This window comes from Oncorhynchus kisutch, unplaced genomic scaffold, assembly GCF_002021735.2.
Source record: "Oncorhynchus kisutch isolate 150728-3 unplaced genomic scaffold, Okis_V2 scaffold3815, whole genome shotgun sequence".
NCBI classification, from domain to species: Eukaryota; Metazoa; Chordata; class Actinopteri; order Salmoniformes; family Salmonidae; genus Oncorhynchus; species Oncorhynchus kisutch.
This window is the reverse complement of record NW_022265760.1, coordinates 134,995-156,587: the sequence shown is the minus strand read 5'-3', so window position 1 is coordinate 156,587 and position 21,593 is coordinate 134,995. Positions and strand designations below refer to the sequence as shown.

General features: G+C 42.0%; 1 protein-coding gene across 1 annotated transcript in view; it reads left to right on the top strand.

The window, feature by feature from the left end:
* The first annotated feature begins 2,119 nt into the window (after positions 1-2,119).
* Positions 2,120-21,593, top strand: part of LOC116371899 (phosphomannomutase 2-like) — a 32,374-nt gene continuing 12,900 nt past the window's right edge. The window contains exons 1-7 of the mRNA XM_031821038.1: positions 2,120-2,334; positions 3,101-3,212; positions 15,990-16,066; positions 16,180-16,271; positions 16,375-16,474; positions 16,547-16,622; positions 16,733-16,848. Coding sequence (XP_031676898.1) covers positions 2,263-2,334; positions 3,101-3,212; positions 15,990-16,066; positions 16,180-16,271; positions 16,375-16,474; positions 16,547-16,622; positions 16,733-16,848 — 645 coding nt within the window. The 5' untranslated portion in view covers positions 2,120-2,262. The remainder of the gene's footprint in view (positions 2,335-3,100; positions 3,213-15,989; positions 16,067-16,179; positions 16,272-16,374; positions 16,475-16,546; positions 16,623-16,732; positions 16,849-21,593) is intronic.

Sequence of the window (21,593 nt, the reverse complement as noted above, 5' to 3'; positions counted from 1 at the left end):
CTGAGCTGTTGGCTATATGACCCTGTTCTGGTCCATAACCTCATCATGTACCCTCCTCTCAGAGCTGTTGGCTATATGACCCTGTTCTGGTCCATAACCTCATCATGTACCCTCTTCTCAGAGGGCTATATGATCCTGTTCTGGTCCATAACCTCATCATGTACCCTCCTCTCAGAGGGCTATATGACCCTGTTCTGGTCCATAACCTCATCATGTACCCTCCTCTCAGAGGGCTATATGACCCTGTTCTGGTCCATAACCTCATCATGTACCCTCCCCTCAGAGGGCTATATGACCCTGTTCTGGTCCATAACCTCATCATGTACCCTCCTCTCAGAGCTGTTGGCTATATGATCCTGTTCTGGTCCATAACCTCATCATGTACCCTCCTCTCAGAGGGCTATATGACCCTGTTCTGGTCCATAACCTCATCATGTACCCTCCTCTCAGAGGGCTATATGATCCTGTTCTGGTCCATAACCTCATCATGTACCCTCCTCTCAGAGGGCTATATGACCCTGTTCTGGGCCATACCCGCATCATGTACCCTCCTCTCAGAGGGCTATATGACCCTGTTCTGGTCCATTACCTCATCATGTACCCTCCTATCAGAGGGCTATATGACCCTGTTCTGGTCCATAACCTCATCATGTACCCTCCTCTCAGAGCGGTTGGCTATATGACCCTGTTCTGGTCCATAACCTCATCATGTACCCTCCTCTCAGAGGGCTATATGATCCTGTTCTGGTCCATAACCTCATCATGTACCCTCCTCTCAGAGGGCTATATGATCCTGTTCTGGTCCATAACCTCATCATGTACCCTCCTCTCAGAGGGCTATATGATCCTGTTCTGGTCCATAACCTCATCATGTACCCTCCTCTCAGAGGGCTATATGATCCTGTTCTGGTCCATAACCTCATCATGTACCCTCCTCTCAGAGGGCTATATGACCCTGTTCTGGTCCATAACCTCATCATGTACCCTCCTCTCAGAGGGCTATATGATCCTGTTCTGGTCCATAACCTCATCATGTACCCTCCTCTCAGAGCTGTTGGCTATATGATCCTGTTCTGGTCCATAACCTCATCATGTACCCTCCTCTCAGAGCTGTTGGCTATATGATCCTGTTCTGGTCCATAACCTCATCATGTACCCTCCTCTCAGAGGGCTATATGACCCTGTTCTGGTCCATACCCTCATCATGTACCCTCCTCTCAGAGGGCTATATGACCCTGTTCTGGTCCATACCCTCATCATGTACCCTCCTCTCAGAGGGCTATATGACCCTGTTCTGGTCCATACCCTCATCATGTACCCTCCTCTCTGAGGGCTATATGACCCTGTTCTGGTCCATAACCTCATCACGTACCCTCCTCTCAGAGCTGTTGGCTATATGACCCTGTTCTGGTCCATAACCTCATCATGTACCCTCCTCTCTGAGGGCTATATGATCCTGTTCTGGTCCATAACCTCATCATGTACCCTCCTCCTCTCTGAGGGCTATATGACCCTGTTCTGGTCCATAACCTCATCATGTACCCTCCTCTCTGAGGGCTATATGATCCTGTTCTGGTCCATAACCTCATCATGTACCCTCCTCTCTGAGGGCTATATGATCCTGTTCTGGTCCATAACCTCATCATGTACCCTCCTCTCAGAGGGCTATATGACCCTGTTCTGGTCCATAACCTCATCATGTACCCTCCTCTCAGAGGGCTATATGACCCTGTTCTGGTCCATAACCTCATCATGTACCCTCCTCTCTGAGGGCTATATGATCCTGTTCTGGTCCATAACCTCATCATGTACCCTCCTCCTCTCTGAGGGCTGTATTTGTATGTATTATGGATCCCCATTAGTACCTGGTTAAATAAAAAACGATGTGGTGCAAAACCCTATGAAACTTGTTCACAGCTCAATTCAGCTGGACTCTGGTGACAAATAAAATAAACTATTCAATTCTATGTTGGTCAATAATGCTGTATTTAATGGTCAGGCTAATAACTAAATATTTGGCGTTCCCCGAACGTCCCCGAACGTACATGACGAGCGAATTCGACGTTACAAAGCCACGCCCACAACGCGCTGTGATTGGACAAAGGGACTACTTCCGTATACACAAAGCACAGATGACGTTGCAGTCCGTCCACTAGTCTCTTCCGCCTCATATCAGTTGTCCGTCCTCTGTCCCATGACGGCGAATAACTAATCCTCCAACACCGTCTGGCGTCATTTACCAACACATTTATTACGAACAAAATGAGTGAAGCTGTCGACACCACGACGCTGTGTCTCTTCGATGTGGACGGGACGCTGACTGCCGCCCGACAGGTAAGTAGACCAACGATAGGTCCTACTGCTACCGATAGTTCCTACGGTACTGCTACCGATAGATCCTACGGTACTGCTACCGATAGATCCCACGGTACTGCTACCGATAGTTCCTACGGTACTGCTACCGATAGTTCCTACGGTACTGCTACCGATAGATCCTACGGTACTGCTACCGATAGGTTAGTGGACTGTAGAAGGGGACCTAACGAACAGACTGGTAAAAGAACCCAACGTTAACGTTAGTTCACACCTACCAGCATCTGTCCAATATAAACTCGTTTTCTTTACGAAACGTTTGGAATAAACTGTTTCTGTTGCAAAACGGGGTGATGAACAGAACCATGTTCACTAACCCTGAATAACTCAGACAGGTCAAATGGACCGTTGTTAGTTCACACTCCAGGCAATAGACAGTGAGTGCTATGGTTTAGCTAGTCACCAGGTGAATGACATAGACTATCCGTGGTCGAGGCAGGACCGTGTCCGGGGTCGAGGCAGGACCGTGTCCGGGGTCGAGGCAGGACCGCGTCCGGGGTCGAGGCAGGACCGCGTCCGTGGTCGAGGCAGGACCGCGTCCGGGGTCGAGGCAGGACCGCGTCCGGGGTCGAGGCAGGACCGCGTCCGGGGTCGAGGCAGGACCGCGTCCGGGGTCGAGGCAGGACCGCGTCCGGGGTCGAGACAGGACCGCGTCCGGGGTCGAGGCAGGACCATGTGATTGACTGGTTGTTGTAGCAGTGTACTAGCGTGTATTGGTGTGTTTCAGAGGGTGACTCCCGGGATGGAGGACTTTCTGCAGCGTCTGCGGCGGCGTGTTCGAGTCGGCGTGGTGGGGGGGTCGGACTTCATCAAGATCAAAGAACAACTGGGAGATGATGGTGAGTGTCTGTGTGGGAGTTAAGGTGTGTCTGGGAGGGAGGGGGTTAAGGTGTCGCTGGGAGGGAGGGAGGGGGTTAAGGTATGTCTGGGAGGGAGGGTGTGAGTTAAGGTGTGTCTTAGAGGGAGGGAGGGGGTTAAGGTGTGTCTGGGAGGGAGGGAGGGGGTTAAGGTGTGTCTGGGAGGGAGGGAGGGGGTTAAGGTGTGTCTGGCAGGGCGTGAGTTAAGGTGTGTCTGGGAGGGAGGGAGGGGGTTAAGGTGTGTCTGGGAGGGAGGGAGGGGGTTAAGGTGTGTCTGGGAGGGAGGGCGTGAGTTAAGGTGTGTCTGGGAGGGAGGGCGTGAGTTAAGGTGTGTCTGGGAGGGAGGGCGTGAGTTAAGGTGTGTCTGGGAGGGAGGGAGGGGGTTAAGGTGTGTCTGGGAGGGAGGGAGGGGGTTAAGGTGTGTCGGAGGGAGGGAGGGGGTTAAGGTGTGTCTGGGAGGGAGGGCGTGAGTTAAGGTGTGTCTGGGAGGGAGGGCGTGAGTTAAGGTGTGTCTGGGAGGGAGGGCGTGAGTTAAGGTGTGTCTGGGAGGGAGGGAGGGAGGGGGTTAAGGTGTGTCTGGGAGGGAGGGAGGGGGTTAAGGTGTGTCTGGGAGGGAGGGAGGGGGTTAAGGTGTGTCTGGGAGGGAGGGCGTGAGTTAAGGTGTGTCTGAGAGGGAGGGAGGGGGTTAAGGTGTGTCTGGCAGGGCGTGAGTTAAGGTGTGTCTGGGAAGGAGGGAGGGGGTTGAGCTGTGTCTGGGAGGGAGGGAGGGGGTTAAGGTGTGTCTGGGAGGGAGGGAGGGGGTTAAGGTGTGTCTGGGAGGGGGTTAAGGTGTGTCTGGGAGGGAGGGAGGGGGTTAAGGTGTGTCTGGGAGGGAGGGAGGGGGTTAAGGTGTGTCTGGGAGGGAGGGCGTGAGTTAAGGTGTGTCTGAGAGGGAGGGAGGGGGTTAAGGTGTGTCTGGCAGGGCGTGAGTTAAGGTGTGTCTGGGAAGGAGGGAGGGGGTTGAGCTGTGTCTGGGAGGGAGGGAGGGGGTTAAGGTGTGTCTGGGAGGGGGTTAAGGTGTGTCTGGGAGGGAGGGAGGGGGTTAAGGTGTGTCTGGGAGGGAGGGAGGGGGTTAAGGTGTGTCTGGGAGGGAGGGAGGGGGTTAAGGTGTGTCTGGGAGGGAGGGAGGGGGTTAAGGTGTGTCTGGGAGGGAGGGAGGGGGTTAAGGTGTGTCTGGGAGGGAGGGAGGGGGTTAAGGTGTGTCTGGGAGGGAGGGAGGGGGTTAAGGTGTGTCTGGGAGGGAGGGAGGGGGTTAAGGTGTGTCTGGGAGGGAGGGCGTGAGTTAAGGTGTGTCTGAGAGGGAGGGAGGGGGTTAAGGTGTGTCTGGCAGGGCGTGAGTTAAGGTGTGTCTGGGAAGGAGGGAGGGGGTTGAGGTGTGTCTGGGAGGGAGGGAGGGAGGGAGGGGGTTAAGGTGTGTCTGGGAGGGAGGGAGGTGGTTAAGGTGTGTCTGGGAGGGAGGGAGGGGGTTGAGGTGTGTCTGGGAGGGAGGGAGGGGGTTAAGGTGTCTGGGAGGAAGGGAGGGAGGGAGGGAGGTGGTTAAGGTGTGTCTGGGTGAGTTTGAGATAATATATTTAAAAGCAATATACCACAACCCACCCAGGGTCCTTATTGCTATTATAAACTGGTTACCAACATAGAGTGGGGCAAAAAAGTATTTAGTCAGCCACCAGTCCCTAAAGCCAACACCTCATTTGGCCGCCTTTCGTTCCAGTACTCTGCTGCCTGTGACTGGAACGATTTGCAAAAATCGCTGAAGTTGGAGACTTTCATCTCCCTCACCAACTTCAAACATCAGCTATCTGAGCAGCTAACCGATCGCTGCAGCTGTACATAGTCTATTGGTAAATAGCCCACCCTTTTCACCTACCTCATCCCCATACTGTTTTTATTTATTTACTTTTCTGCTCTTCTGCACACCAATATCTCTACCTGTACATGACCATCTGATCTTTTATCACTCCAGTGTTAATCTGCAAAATTGTAATTATTTGCCTACCTCCTCATGCCTTTTGCACACATTGTATATAGACCCCCGCCTTTGTTTTCTACTGTGTTATTGACTTGTTAATTGTTTACTCCATGTGTAACTCTTTGTTGTATGCTCACACTGCTATGCTTTATCTTGGCCAGGTCGCAGTTGCAAATGAGAACTTGTTCTCAACTAGCCTACCTGGTTAAATAAAGGTGTTCTCAACTAGCCTACCTGGTTAAATAAAGGTGTTCTCAACTAGCCTACCTGGTTAAATAAAGGTGTTCTCAACTAGCCTACCTGGTTAAATAAAGGTGTTCTCAACTAGCCTGCCTGGTTAAATAAAGGTGTTCTCAACTAGCCTACCTGGTTAAATAAAGGTGTTCTCAACTAGCCTACCTGGTTAAATAAAGGTGAAATAAAAAATAAAATAAAAAGTTGTGCAAGTTCTCCCACTTAAAAAGATGAGAGGCCTGTAATTTTCATCATAGGTACACTTCGACTATGACAGACAAAATGAGAAAAGAAATCCAGAAAATCACATTGTAGGATTTTTTATGAATTAATTTGGAAATTATGGTGGAAAATAAGTATTTGGTCAATAACAAAAGTTTATCTCAATACTTTGTTATATACCCTTTGTTGGCAATGACAGAGGTCAAATGTTTTTCACACACTGTTGCTGGTATTTTGGCCCATTCCTCCATGCAGATCTCCTCTAGAGCAGTGATGTTTTGGGGCTGTTGCTGGGCAACACGGACTTTCAACTCCCTCCAAAGATTTTCTATGGGGTTGAGATCTGGAGACTGGGCCACTCCAGGATCTTGAAATGCTTCTTACGAAGCCACTCCTCACACCCCCTCCCTCCTTCCCAGACACACCTTAACTCATGCCCTGTTTGGGATCATTGTCATGCTGAAAGACCCAGCCACGTTGCATCTTCAATGCCCTTGCTGATGGAAGGAGGTTTTCACTCAAAATCTCACGATACATGGCCCCATTCATTCTTTACTTTACACGGATCAGTCGTCCTGGTCCCTTTGCAGAAAAACAGCCCCAAAGCATGATGTTTCCACCCCCATGCTTCACAGTAGGTATGGTGTTCTTTGGATGCAACTCAGCATTCTTTGTCCTCCAAACACGACGAGTTTTTACCAAAAAGTTTGATTTTGGTTTCATCAGACCATATGACATTCTCCCAATCTTCTTCTGGATCATCCAAATGCTCTCATTAACTGTGTTATGCAATGTTGTGCTGTTGGCATATAGATACATAAGCACATGGTGTAGATCTCAGTGTAGAGCCACCAACAGACATTAACACTATGGTGTAGTTCTCAGTGTAGAGCCACCAACAGACATTAACACTATGGTGTAGATCTCAGTGTAGAGCCACCAACAGACATTAACACTATGGTGTAGATCTCAGTGTAGAGCCACCAACAGACATTAACTGTGTTATGCAATGTTGTGCTGTTGGCATATAGATACATAAGCACATGGTGTAGATCTCAGTGTAGAGCCACCAACAGACATTAACTGTGTTATGCAATGTTGTGCTGTTGGCATATAGATACATAAGCACATGGTGTAGATCTCAGTGTAGAGCCACCAACAGACATTAACACTATGGTGTAGTTCTCAGTGTAGAGCCACCAACAGACATTAACACTATGGTGTAGATCTCAGTGTAGAGCCACCAACAGACATTAACACTGGTGTAGATCTCAGTGTAGAGCCACCAACAGACATTAACTGTGTTATGCAATGTTGTGCTGTTGGCATATAGATACATAAGCACATGGTGTAGATCTCAGTGTAGAGCCACCAACAGACATTAACTGTGTTATGCAATGTTGTGCTGTTGGCATATAGATACATAAGCACATGGTTTTTCCAGCCTTGTGTTCTGAAATAGTATTTCTTTTCATTGGAGTACTAGTATAAAGAATAATGCTGTACTGGAACAGTCCAAGGTCAAATACCAAGTACATAGTCTGATATACTGTAAACATGGCTGGAATGCTGTTAAACTAGCCAGTTTACTCCACCAATCAGGCCTTTATGGTAGAGTGGCCAGACGGAAGCCACTCCTCAGTAAAAGGCACATGACAGCCCGCTTGGAGATTAACAAAAGACACCTAAAGGACTATGACCATGAGAAACAAGATTCTCAGGTCTGATGAATTCAAGATTGAACTCTTTGGCCTGAATGCCAAGCACCATGTCTGTAGGAAACCTGGCACCATCCCTACGGTGAAGCATGGTGGTGGCAGCATCATGGTGTGAGGATGTTTTTCAGTGGCAGGGACTGGGAGACTCGTCAGGATCAAGGGAAAGATGAACGGAGCAAAGTAGAGAGAGTTCCTTGATGAAAACCTGCTCCAGGGTACGCAGGACCTCAGACTGGGGAGAAGGTTCACCTTCCAACAGGACAACGACCCTAAGCACACAGCCAAGACAACGCAGGAGTGGCTTCGGGACAAGTCTCTGAATGTCCTTGAGTGGCCCAGCCAGAGCCCGGACTTGAACCCCATCGAACATCACAAGTTTAGTACGAGGCTGTAACACAACAAGATGTCTGAATACTTTAGTATGAGGCTGTAACACAACAAGATGTCTGAATACTTTAGTTTAGTATGAGGCTGTAACACAACAAGATGTCTGAATACTTTAGTATGAGGCTGTAACACAACAAGATGTCTGAATACTTTAGTTTAGTATGAGGCTGTAACACAACAAGATGTCTGAATACTTTAGTTTAGTATGAGGCTGTAACACAACAAGATGTCTGAATACTTTAGTTTAGTATGAGGCTGTAACACAACAAGATGTCTGAATACTTTAGTATGAGGCTGTAACACAACAAGATGTCTGAATACTTTAGTTTAGTATGAGGCTGTAACACAACAAGATGTCTGAATACTTTAGTTTAGTATGAGGCTGTAACACAACAAGATGTCTGAATACTTTAGTATGAGGCTGTAACACAACAAGATGTCTGAATACTTTAGTTTAGTATGAGGCTGTAACACAACAAGATGTCTGAATACTTTAGTATGAGGCTGTAACACAACAAGATGTCTGAATACTTTAGTTTAGTATGAGGCTGTAACACAACAAGATGTCTGAATACTTTAGTTTAGTATGAGGCTGTAACACAACAAGATGTCTGAATACTTTAGTATGAGGCTGTAACACAACAAGATGTCTGAATACTTTAGTTTAGTATGAGGCTGTAACACAACAAGATGTCTGAATACTTTAGTTTAGTATGAGGCTGTAACACAACAAGATGTCTGAATACTTTAGTATGAGGCTGTAACACAACAAGATGTCTGAATACTTTAGTTTAGTATGAGGCTGTAACACAACAAGATGTCTGAATACTTTAGTTTAGTATGAGGCTGTAACACAACAAGATGTCTGAATACTTTAGTTTAGTATGAGGCTGTAACACAACAAGATGTCTGAATACTTTAGTATGAGGCTGTAACACAACAAGATGTCTGAATACTTTAGTTTAGTATGAGGCTGTAACACAACAAGATGTCTGAATACTTTAGTATGAGGCTGTAACACAAGATGTCTGAATACTTTAGTTTAGTATGAGGCTGTAACACAACAAGATGTCTGAATACTTTAGTTTAGTATGAGGCTGTAACACAACAAGATGTCTGAATACTTTAGTTTAGTATGAGGCTGTAACACAACAAGATGTCTGAATACTTTAGTTTAGTATGAGGCTGTAACACAACAAGATGTCTGAATACTTTAGTATGAGGCTGTAACACAACAAGATGTCTGAATACTTTAGTATGAGGCTGTAACACAACAAGATGTCTGAATACTTTAGTATGAGGCTGTAACACAACAAGATGTCTGAATACTTTAGTTTAGTATGAGGCTGTAACACAACAAGATGTCTGAATACTTTAGTTTAGTATGAGGCTGTAACACAACAAGATGTCTGAATACTTTAGTTTAGTATGAGGCTGTAACACAACAAGATGTCTGAATAGTTTAGTATGAGGCTGTAACACAACAAGATGTCTGAATACTTTAGTATGAGGCTGTAACACAACAAGATGTCTGAATACTTTAGTATGAGGCTGTAACACAACAAGATGTCTGAATACTTTAGTTTAGTATGAGGCTGTAACACAACAAGATGTCTGAATACTTTAGTTTAGTATGAGGCTGTAACACAACAAGATGTCTGAATACTTTACTTTAGTATGAGGCTGTAACACAACAAGATGTCTGAATACTTTAGTTTAGTATGAGGCTGTAACACAACAAGATGTCTGAATACTTTAGTTTAGTATGAGGCTGTAACACAACAAGATGTCTGAATACTTTAGTTTAGTATGAGGCTGTAACACAACAAGATGTCTGAATACTTTAGTATGAGGCTGTAACACAACAAGATGTCTGAATACTTTAGTATGAGGCTGTAACACAACAAGATGTCTGAATACTTTAGTTTAGTATGAGGCTGTAACACAACAAGATGTCTGAATACTTTAGTATGAGGCTGTAACACAAGATGTCTGAATACTTTAGTTTAGTATGAGGCTGTAACACAACAAGATGTCTGAATACTTTAGTTTAGTATGAGGGCTGTAACACAACAAGATGTCTGAATACTTTAGTTTAGTATGAGGCTGTAACACAACAAGATGTCTGAATACTTTAGTTTAGTATGAGGCTGTAACACAACAAGATGTCTGAATACTTTAGTATGAGGCTGTAACACAACAAGATGTCTGAATACTTTAGTATGAGGCTGTAACACAACAAGATGTCTGAATACTTTAGTATGAGGCTGTAACACAACAAGATGTCTGAATACTTTAGTTTAGTATGAGGCTGTAACACAACAAGATGTCTGAATACTTTAGTTTAGTATGAGGCTGTAACACAACAAGATGTCTGAATACTTTAGTTTAGTATGAGGCTGTAACACAACAAGATGTCTGAATAGTTTAGTATGAGGCTGTAACACAACAAGATGTCTGAATACTTTAGTATGAGGCTGTAACACAACAAGATGTCTGAATACTTTAGTATGAGGCTGTAACACAACAAGATGTCTGAATACTTTAGTTTAGTATGAGGCTGTAACACAACAAGATGTCTGAATACTTTAGTTTAGTATGAGGCTGTAACACAACAAGATGTCTGAATACTTTAGTTTAGTATGAGGCTGTAACACAACAAGATGTCTGAAGACTTTACTTTAGTATGAGGCTGTAACACAACAAGATGTCTGAAGACTTTACTTTAGTATGAGGCTGTAACACAACAAGATGTCTGAATACTTTAGTTTAGTATGAGGCTGTAACACAACAAGATGTCTGAATACTTTAGTTTAGTATGAGGCTGTAACACAACAAGATGTCTGAATACTTTAGTTTAGTATGAGGCTGTAACACAACAAGATGTCTGAATACTTTAGTATGAGGCTGTAACACAACAAGATGTCTGAATACTTTAGTTTAGTATGAGGCTGTAACACAACAAGATGTCTGAATACTTTAGTTTAGTATGAGGCTGTAACACAACAAGATGTCTGAATACTTTAGTATGAGGCTGTAACACAACAAGATGTCTGAATACTTTAGTTTAGTATGAGGCTGTAACACAACAAGATGTCTGAATACTTTAGTATGAGGCTGTAACACAACAAGATGTCTGAATACTTTAGTTTAGTATGAGGCTGTAACACAACAAGATGTCTGAATACTTTAGTATGAGGCTGTAACACAACAAGATGTCTGAATACTTTAGTATGAGGCTGTAACACAACAAGATGTCTGAATACTTTAGTATGAGGCTGTAACACAACAAGATGTCTGAATACTTTAGTTAGTATGAGGCTGTAACACAACAAGATGTCTGAATACTTTAGTTTAGTATGAGGCTGTAACACAACAAGATGTCTGAATACTTTAGTATGAGGCTGTAACACAACAAGATGTCTGAATACTTAGTATGAGGCTGTAACACAACAAGATGTCTGAATACTTTAGTTTAGTATGAGGCTGTAACACAACAAGATGTCTGAAGACTTTAGTTTAGTATGAGGCTGTAACACAACAAGATGTCTGAATACTTTAGTATGAGGCTGTAACACAACAAGATGTCTGAATACTTTAGTTTAGTATGAGGCTGTAACACAACAAGATGTCTGAATACTTTAGTTTAGTATGAGGCTGTAACACAACAAGATGTCTGAATACTTTAGTATGAGGCTGTAACACAACAAGATGTCTGAATACTTTACTTTAGTATGAGGCTGTAACACAACAAGATGTCTGAATACTTTAGTTTAGTATGAGGCTGTAACACAACAAGATGTCTGAATACTTTAGTTTAGTATGAGGCTGTAACACAACAAGATGTCTGAATACTTTAGTATGAGGCTGTAACACAACAAGATGTCTGAATACTTTAGTTTAGTATGAGGCTGTAACACAACAAGATGTCTGAATACTTTAGTATGAGGCTGTAACACAACAAGATGTCTGAATACTTTAGTTTAGTATGAGGCTGTAACACAACAAGATGTCTGAATACTTTAGTTTAGTATGAGGCTGTAACACAACAAGATGTCTGAATACTTTAGTATGAGGCTGTAACACAAGATGTCTGAATACTTTAGTTTAGTATGAGGCTGTAACACAACAAGATGTCTGAATACTTTAGTTTAGTATGAGGCTGTAACACAACAAGATGTCTGAATACTTTAGTTTAGTATGAGGCTGTAACACAACAAGATGTCTGAATACTTTAGTTTAGTATGAGGCTGTAACACAACAAGATGTCTGAATACTTTAGTATGAGGCTGTAACACAACAAGATGTCTGAATACTTTAGTATGAGGCTGTAACACAACAAGATGTCTGAATACTTTAGTATGAGGCTGTAACACAACAAGATGTCTGAATACTTTAGTTTAGTATGAGGCTGTAACACAACAAGATGTCTGAATACTTTAGTTTAGTATGAGGCTGTAACACAACAAGATGTCTGAATACTTTAGTTTAGTATGAGGCTGTAACACAACAAGATGTCTGAATAGTTTAGTATGAGGCTGTAACACAACAAGATGTCTGAATACTTTAGTATGAGGCTGTAACACAACAAGATGTCTGAATACTTTAGTATGAGGCTGTAACACAACAAGATGTCTGAATACTTTAGTTTAGTATGAGGCTGTAACACAACAAGATGTCTGAATACTTTAGTTTAGTATGAGGCTGTAACACAACAAGATGTCTGAATACTTACTTTAGTATGAGGCTGTAACACAACAAGATGTCTGAATACTTTAGTTTAGTATGAGGCTGTAACACAACAAGATGTCTGAATACTTTAGTTTAGTATGAGGCTGTAACACAACAAGATGTCTGAATACTTTAGTTTAGTATGAGGCTGTAACACAACAAGATGTCTGAATACTTTAGTATGAGGCTGTAACACAACAAGATGTCTGAATACTTTAGTATGAGGCTGTAACACAACAAGATGTCTGAATACTTTAGTTTAGTATGAGGCTGTAACACAACAAGATGTCTGAATACTTTAGTATGAGGCTGTAACACAACAAGATGTCTGAATACTTTAGTATGAGGCTGTAACACAACAAGATGTCTGAATACTTTAGTATGAGGCTGTAACACAACAAGATGTCTGAATACTTTAGTTTAGTATGAGGCTGTAACACAACAAGATGTCTGAATACTTTAGTTTAGTATGAGGCTGTAACACAACAAGATGTCTGAATACTTTAGTTTAGTATGAGGCTGTAACACAACAAGATGTCTGAATAGTTTAGTATGAGGCTGTAACACAACAAGATGTCTGAATACTTTAGTATGAGGCTGTAACACAACAAGATGTCTGAATACTTTAGTATGAGGCTGTAACACAACAAGATGTCTGAATACTTTAGTTTAGTATGAGGCTGTAACACAACAAGATGTCTGAATACTTTAGTTTAGTATGAGGCTGTAACACAACAAGATGTCTGAATACTTTACTTTAGTATGAGGCTGTAACACAACAAGATGTCTGAATACTTTAGTTTAGTATGAGGCTGTAACACAACAAGATGTCTGAATACTTTAGTTTAGTATGAGGCTGTAACACAACAAGATGTCTGAATACTTTAGTTTAGTATGAGGCTGTAACACAACAAGATGTCTGAATACTTTAGTATGAGGCTGTAACACAACAAGATGTCTGAATACTTTAGTATGAGGCTGTAACACAACAAGATGTCTGAATACTTTAGTTTAGTATGAGGCTGTAACACAACAAGATGTCTGAATACTTTAGTATGAGGCTGTAACACAAGATGTCTGAATACTTTAGTTTAGTATGAGGCTGTAACACAACAAGATGTCTGAATACTTTAGTTTAGTATGAGGCTGTAACACAACAAGATGTCTGAATACTTTAGTTTAGTATGAGGCTGTAACACAACAAGATGTCTGAATACTTTAGTTTAGTATGAGGCTGTAACACAACAAGATGTCTGAATACTTTAGTATGAGGCTGTAACACAACAAGATGTCTGAATACTTTAGTATGAGGCTGTAACACAACAAGATGTCTGAATACTTTAGTATGAGCTGTAACACAACAAGATGTCTGAATACTTTAGTTTAGTATGAGGCTGTAACACAACAAGATGTCTGAATACTTTAGTTTAGTATGAGGCTGTAACACAACAAGATGTCTGAATACTTTAGTTTAGTATGAGGCTGTAACACAACAAGATGTCTGAATAGTTTAGTATGAGGCTGTAACACAACAAGATGTCTGAATACTTTAGTATGAGGCTGTAACACAACAAGATGTCTGAATACTTTAGTATGAGGCTGTAACACAACAAGATGTCTGAATACTTTAGTTTAGTATGAGGCTGTAACACAACAAGATGTCTGAATACTTTAGTTTAGTATGAGGCTGTAACACAACAAGATGTCTGAATACTTTAGTTTAGTATGAGGCTGTAACACAACAAGATGTCTGAAGACTTTACTTTAGTATGAGGCTGTAACACAACAAGATGTCTGAAGACTTTACTTTAGTATGAGGCTGTAACACAACAAGATGTCTGAATACTTTAGTTTAGTATGAGGCTGTAACACAACAAGATGTCTGAATACTTTAGTTTAGTATGAGGCTGTAACACAACAAGATGTCTGAATACTTTAGTTTAGTATGAGGCTGTAACACAACAAGATGTCTGAATACTTTAGTATGAGGCTGTAACACAACAAGATGTCTGAATACTTTAGTTTAGTATGAGGCTGTAACACAACAAGATGTCTGAATACTTTAGTTTAGTATGAGGCTGTAACACAACAAGATGTCTGAATACTTTAGTATGAGGCTGTAACACAACAAGATGTCTGAATACTTTAGTTTAGTATGAGGCTGTAACACAACAAGATGTCTGAATACTTTAGTATGAGGCTGTAACACAACAAGATGTCTGAATACTTTAGTTTAGTATGAGGCTGTAACACAACAAGATGTCTGAATACTTTAGTATGAGGCTGTAACACAACAAGATGTCTGAATACTTTAGTATGAGGCTGTAACACAACAAGATGTCTGAATACTTTAGTATGAGGCTGTAACACAACAAGATGTCTGAATACTTTAGTTTAGTATGAGGCTGTAACACAACAAGATGTCTGAATACTTTAGTTTAGTATGAGGCTGTAACACAACAAGATGTCTGAATACTTTAGTATGAGGCTGTAACACAACAAGATGTCTGAATACTTTAGTATGAGGCTGTAACACAACAAGATGTCTGAATACTTTAGTTTAGTATGAGGCTGTAACACAACAAGATGTCTGAAGACTTTAGTTTAGTATGAGGCTGTAACACAACAAGATGTCTGAATACTTTAGTATGAGGCTGTAACACAACAAGATGTCTGAATACTTTAGTTTAGTATGAGGCTGTAACACAACAAGATGTCTGAATACTTTAGTTTAGTATGAGGCTGTAACACAACAAGATGTCTGAATACTTTAGTATGAGGCTGTAACACAACAAGATGTCTGAATACTTTACTTTAGTATGAGGCTGTAACACAACAAGATGTCTGAATACTTTAGTTTAGTATGAGGCTGTAACACAACAAGATGTCTGAATACTTTAGTTTAGTATGAGGCTGTAACACAACAAGATGTCTGAATACTTTAGTATGAGGCTGTAACACAACAAGATGTCTGAATACTTTAGTTTAGTATGAGGCTGTAACACAACAAGATGTCTGAATACTTTAGTATGAGGCTGTAACACAACAAGATGTCTGAATACTTTCCGAATGTTTCAGCCGTCAGCATTCAGGACCCAAACTAACCAGTTTATCATAAATATAAATTAATATAATATATATTCTGCTCTGCAGAATCACTGATCAACCAATAACGTCTCACTATGGAATCAAGATCAGCGAATCTACACTGTGTGTGTGTGTGAGTGAGAGAGAGAGAGTCAACTGATCTGTCAGGTTGTATTTAGCTGCTCTGACCTTCTCAGCTCTTCTCTGTAAAGGTCGTGACACACACACACTAAAACATCATTGATCTTTACTGCATTAATGAGTCATTCACAACGGGTGAGTTTTAGTTAGTCAATAGTTTACTATATTAAATAGTTTACCGCAATACACACACACACACTGTGTAGTAATGTGGGCATTTGTGTGTCGTAGTGGTCGAGAAGGTGGACTATCTGTTTGCTGAAAACGGATTGGTGGCCTATCAGAATGGACAGCTGGTAGCAGTACAGGTAAGACCCTGACCTCTAACCTTTGATGCGCTCATGTGGTTTATTGACCAAAATGGACACGTTGTAGTCACTGGTTGTTTCAGAGGATCCAGGGCTGTGATTGGTTGTTTCAGAGTATCCAGGCGTACATGGGGGAGGATCTTCTTCAAGACTTCATCAACTTCTGTCTCAACTACCTGGCCAAGATTACACTACCCAGGAAGAGGTACACATTCTCTCTCTCTCACACACACTCACCCCGTCTCTCTCTCTCTCTCTCTCTCTCTCACACACGCTCACCCCACCTCTGTCTGTCTGTGTCTCCTCAGGGGGACGTTTATAGAGTTCCGTAATGGAATGTTGAACGTGTCACCGGTCGGGCGGAGCTGTAGTCAGGAGGAGAGGATAGAGTTCTACCAGCTGGACCAAGTATGGAGGGATGATGTCTGTCTGTCAGTCTGTGTCGTTAGGTCACTTTGATTGACCGCTGTCTCTCAACAGAAAGAACGAATCAGAGAGAAGTTTGTTGCCGTTCTTCAAGAGGAGTTTAAAGGCAAAGGACTGACCTTCTCTATAGGTGAGTCTGACTTCTAAACCCTGACCTCGAACCCTAAGGACTTCTCTATAAGTGAGTTTGACCTCAAATCTCCTTCTCTCCCCCCACTCTTCCTCGCTCCAACTCTGCAGGTGGTCAGATCAGTTTTGATGTGTTCCCAGAGGGCTGGGACAAGCGTTACTGTCTGGGCCTGGTAGAGAAAGACTCCTATAAAACCATACACTTCTTTGGAGACAAAACTAAACCTGTAAGTAGCTTCATGATGACAACCGTGTTATAGCTTTATGATGACGACCGTGTTATAGCTTTATGATGACAACCGTGTTATAGCTTTATGATGACAACCGTGTTATAGCTTTATGGCGACGACAACCGTGTTATAGCTTTATGATGACAACCGTGTTATGGCTTTATGATGACGACCGTGTTATAGCTTTATGATGACAACCGTGTTATAGCTTTATGATGACAACCGTGTTATAGCTTTATGATGACGACCGTGTTATAGCTTTATGATGACAACCGTGTTATAGCTTTATGATGACGACAACCGTGTTATAGCTTTATGATGACAACCGTGTTATAGCTTTATGATGACAACCGTGTTATAGCTTTATGATGACAACCGTGTTATAGCTTTATGATGACAACCGTGTTATAGCTTTATGATGACAACCGTGTTATAGCTTTATGATGACAACCGTGTTATAGCTTTATGATGACGACCGTGTTATAGCTTTATGATGACAACCGTGTTATAGCTTTATGGCGACGACAACCGTGTTATAGCTTTATGATGACAACCGTGTTATAGCTTTATGATGACAACCGTGTTATAGCTTTATGATGACAACCGTGTTATAGCTTTATGGCGACGACAACCGTGTTATAGCTTTATGATGACAACCGTGTTATAGCTTTATGATGACAACCGTGTTATAGCTTTATGATGACAACCGTGTTATAGCTTTATGATGACAACCGTGTTATAGCTTTATGATGACAACCGTGTTATAGCTTTATGGCGACGACAACCGTGTTATAGCTTTATGATGACAACCGTGTTATGGCTTTATGATGACGACCGTGTTATAGCTTTATGATGACAACCGTGTTATAGCTTTATGATGACAACCGTGTTATAGCTTTATGATGACGACCGTGTTATAGCTTTATGATGACAACCGTGTTATAGCTTTATGATGACGACAACCATGTTATAGCTTTATGATGACGACAACCGTGTTATAGCTTTATGATGACAACCGTGTTATAGCTTTATGATGACAACCGTGTTATGGCTTTATGATGACAACCGTGTTATGGCTTTATGATGACAACCGTGTTATAGCTTTATGATGACAACCGTGTTATAGCTTTATGATGACAACCGTGTTATAGCTTTATGATGACAACCGTGTTATAGCTTTATGATGACAACCGTGTTATAGCTTTATGATGACGACCGTGTTATAGCTTTATGATGACAACCGTGTTATAGCTTTATGATGACAACCGTGTTATAGCTTTATGATGACGACCGTGTTATAGCTTTATGATGACGACCGTGTTATAGCTTTATGATGACAAACCGTGTTATAGCTTTATGATGACGACAACCGTGTTATAGCTTTATGATGACGACAACCGTGTTATAGCTTTATGATGACGACAACCGTGTTATAGCTTTATGATGACAACCGTGTTTATGGCTTTATGATGACAACCGTGTTATAGCTTTATGATGACAACCGTGTTATAGCTTTATGATGACAACCGTGTTATAGCTTTATGATGACAACCGTGTTATAGCTTTATGATGACAACCGTGTTATAGCTTTATGATGACAACCGTGTTATAGCTTTATGATGACAACCGTGTTATAGCTTTATGATGACAACCGTGTTATAGCTTTATGATGACAACCGTGTTATAGCTTTATGATGACAACCGTGTTATGGCTTTATGATGACAACCGTGTTATAGCTTTATGATGACAACCGTGTTATAGCTTTATGATGACAACCGTGTTATAGCTTTATGATGACAACCGTGTTATAGCTTTATGATGACAACCGTGTTATAGCTTTATGATGACAACCGTGTTATAGCTTTATGATGACAACCGTGTTATAGCTTTATGATGACAACCGTGTTATAGCTTTATGATGACAACCGTGTTATAGCTTTATGATGACAACCGTGTTATAGCTTTATGATGACGACCGTGTTATAGCTTTATGATGACGACCGTGTTATAGCTTTATGATGACAACCGTGTTATAGCTTTATGATGACGACCGTGTTATAGCTTTATGATGACGACAACCGTGTTATAGCTTTATGATGACAACCGTGTTATAGCTTTATGATGACGACCGTGTTATAGCTTTATGATGACGACCGTGTTATAGCTTTATGATGACAACCGTGTTATAGCTTTATGACGACAACCGTGTTATAGCTTTATGATGACGACCGTGTTATAGCTTTATGATGACGACCGTGTTATAGCTTTATGATGGCGACAACCGTGTTATGGCTTTACGACGACGACAACCGTGTTATGGCTTTACGACGACGACAACCGTGGTATGGCTTTACGACGACGACAACCGTGTTATAGCTTTATGATGACAACCGTGTTATAGCTTTATGATGACGACAACCGTGTTATAGCTTTATGATGACGACGACAACCGTGTTATAGCTTTATGACGACGACCGTGTTATAGCTTTATGACGACAACCGTGTTATAGCTTTATGGCGACGACAACCGTGTTATAGCTTTATGGCGACGACAACCGTGTTATAGCTTTATGATGACAACCGTGTTATCTTTATGACGACAACCGTGTTATAGCTTTATGACGACAACCGTGTTATAGCTTTATGGCGACAACCGTGTTATAGCTTTATGACGACAACCGTGTTATAGCTTTATGACGACGACCGTGTTATAGCTTTATGACGACAACCGTGTTATAGCTTTATGGTGACGACAACCGTGTTCTAGCTTTATGGCGACGACAACCGTGTTATAGCTTTATGATGACAACCGTGTTATAGCTTTATGACGACAACCGTGTTATAGCTTTATGACGACAACCGTGTTATAGCTTTATGACGACAACCGTGTTATAGCTTTATGACGACAACCGTGTTATAGCTTTATGACGACAACCGTGTTCTAGCCTTATGACGACAACCGTGTTATAGCTTTATGACGACAACCGTGTTATAGCTTTATGATGATGACAACCGTGTTATAGCTTTACGATGATGACAACCGTGTTATAGCTTTACGACGACGACAACCGTGTTATAGCTTTATGATGACAACCGTGTTATAGCTTTATGACGACGACAACCGTGTTATAGCTTTATGGCGACGACAACCGTGTTATAGCTTTATGGCGACGACAACCGTGTTATAGCTTTATGGCGACGACAACCGTGTTATAGCTTTATGGCGACGACAACCGTGTTATAGCTTTATGACGACGACAACCGTGTTATAGCTTTATGATGACAACCGTGTTATAGCTTTATGATGATGACAACCGTGTTATAGCTTTATGATGATGACAACCGTGTTATAGCTTTATGATGACGACCGTGTTATAGCTTTATGACGACGACAACCGTGTTATAGCTTTATGACGACGACAACCGTGTTATAGCTTTATGATGACAACCGTGTTATAGCTTTATGGCGACGACAACCGTGTTATAGCTTTATGGCGACGACAACCGTGTTCTAGCTTTATGACGACAACCGTGTTCTAGCTTTATGACGACGACAACCGTGTTCTAGCTTTATGATGACAACCGTGTTCTAGCTTTATGATGACAACCGTGTTATAGCTTTATGATGACAACCGTGTTATAGCTTTATGATGATGACAACCATGTTATAGCTTTATGATGACGACCGTGTTATAGCTTTATGACGACGACAACCGTGTTATAGCTTTATGACGACGACAACCGTGTTATAGCTTTATGATGACAACCGTGTTATAGCTTTATGGCGACGACAACCGTGTTATAGCTTTATGGCGACGACAACCGTGTTCTAGCTTTATGACGACAACCGTGTTCTAGCTTTATGACGACGACAACCGTGTTCTAGCTTTATGATGACAACCGTGTTATAGCTTTATGATGATGACAACCGTGTTATAGCTTTATGATGACGACCGTGTTATAGCTTTATGACGACAACCGTGTTATAGCTTTATGATGACGACCGTGTTATAGCTTTATGACGACGACCGTGTTATAGCTTTATGACAACGACCGTGTTATAGCTTTATGACGACGACAACCGTGTTATAGCTTTATGACGACGACAACCGTGTTCTAGCTTTATGATGACAACCGTGTTATAGCTTTATGATGACGACAACAGTGTTCTAGCTTTATGGCGACAACCGTGTTATAGCTTTATGATGATGACAAACGTGTTATAGCTTTATGATGATGACAACCGTGTTCTAGCTTTATGACGACGACCGTGTTATAGCTTTATGACGACGACCGTGTTATAGCTTTATGATGACGACCGTGTTATAGCTTTATGACGACGACCGTGTTCTAGCTTTATGACGACGACAACCGTGTTATAGCTTTATGGCGATGACAACCGTGTTATAGCTTTATGACGACAACCGTGTTATAGCTTTATGACGACGACCGTGTTATAGCTTTATGACGACAACCGTGTTATAGCTTTATGGTGACGACAACCGTGTTCTAGCTTTATGGCGACGACAACCGTGTTCTAGCTTTATGACGACAACCGTGTTATAGCTTTATGACGACAACCGTGTTATAGCTTTATGATGACAACCGTGTTATAGCTTTATGACGACGACAACCGTGTTATAGCTTTATGGCGACGACAACCGTGTTATAGCTTTATGGCGACGACAACCGTGTTATAGCTTTATGGCGACGACAACCGTGTTATAGCTTTATGGCGACG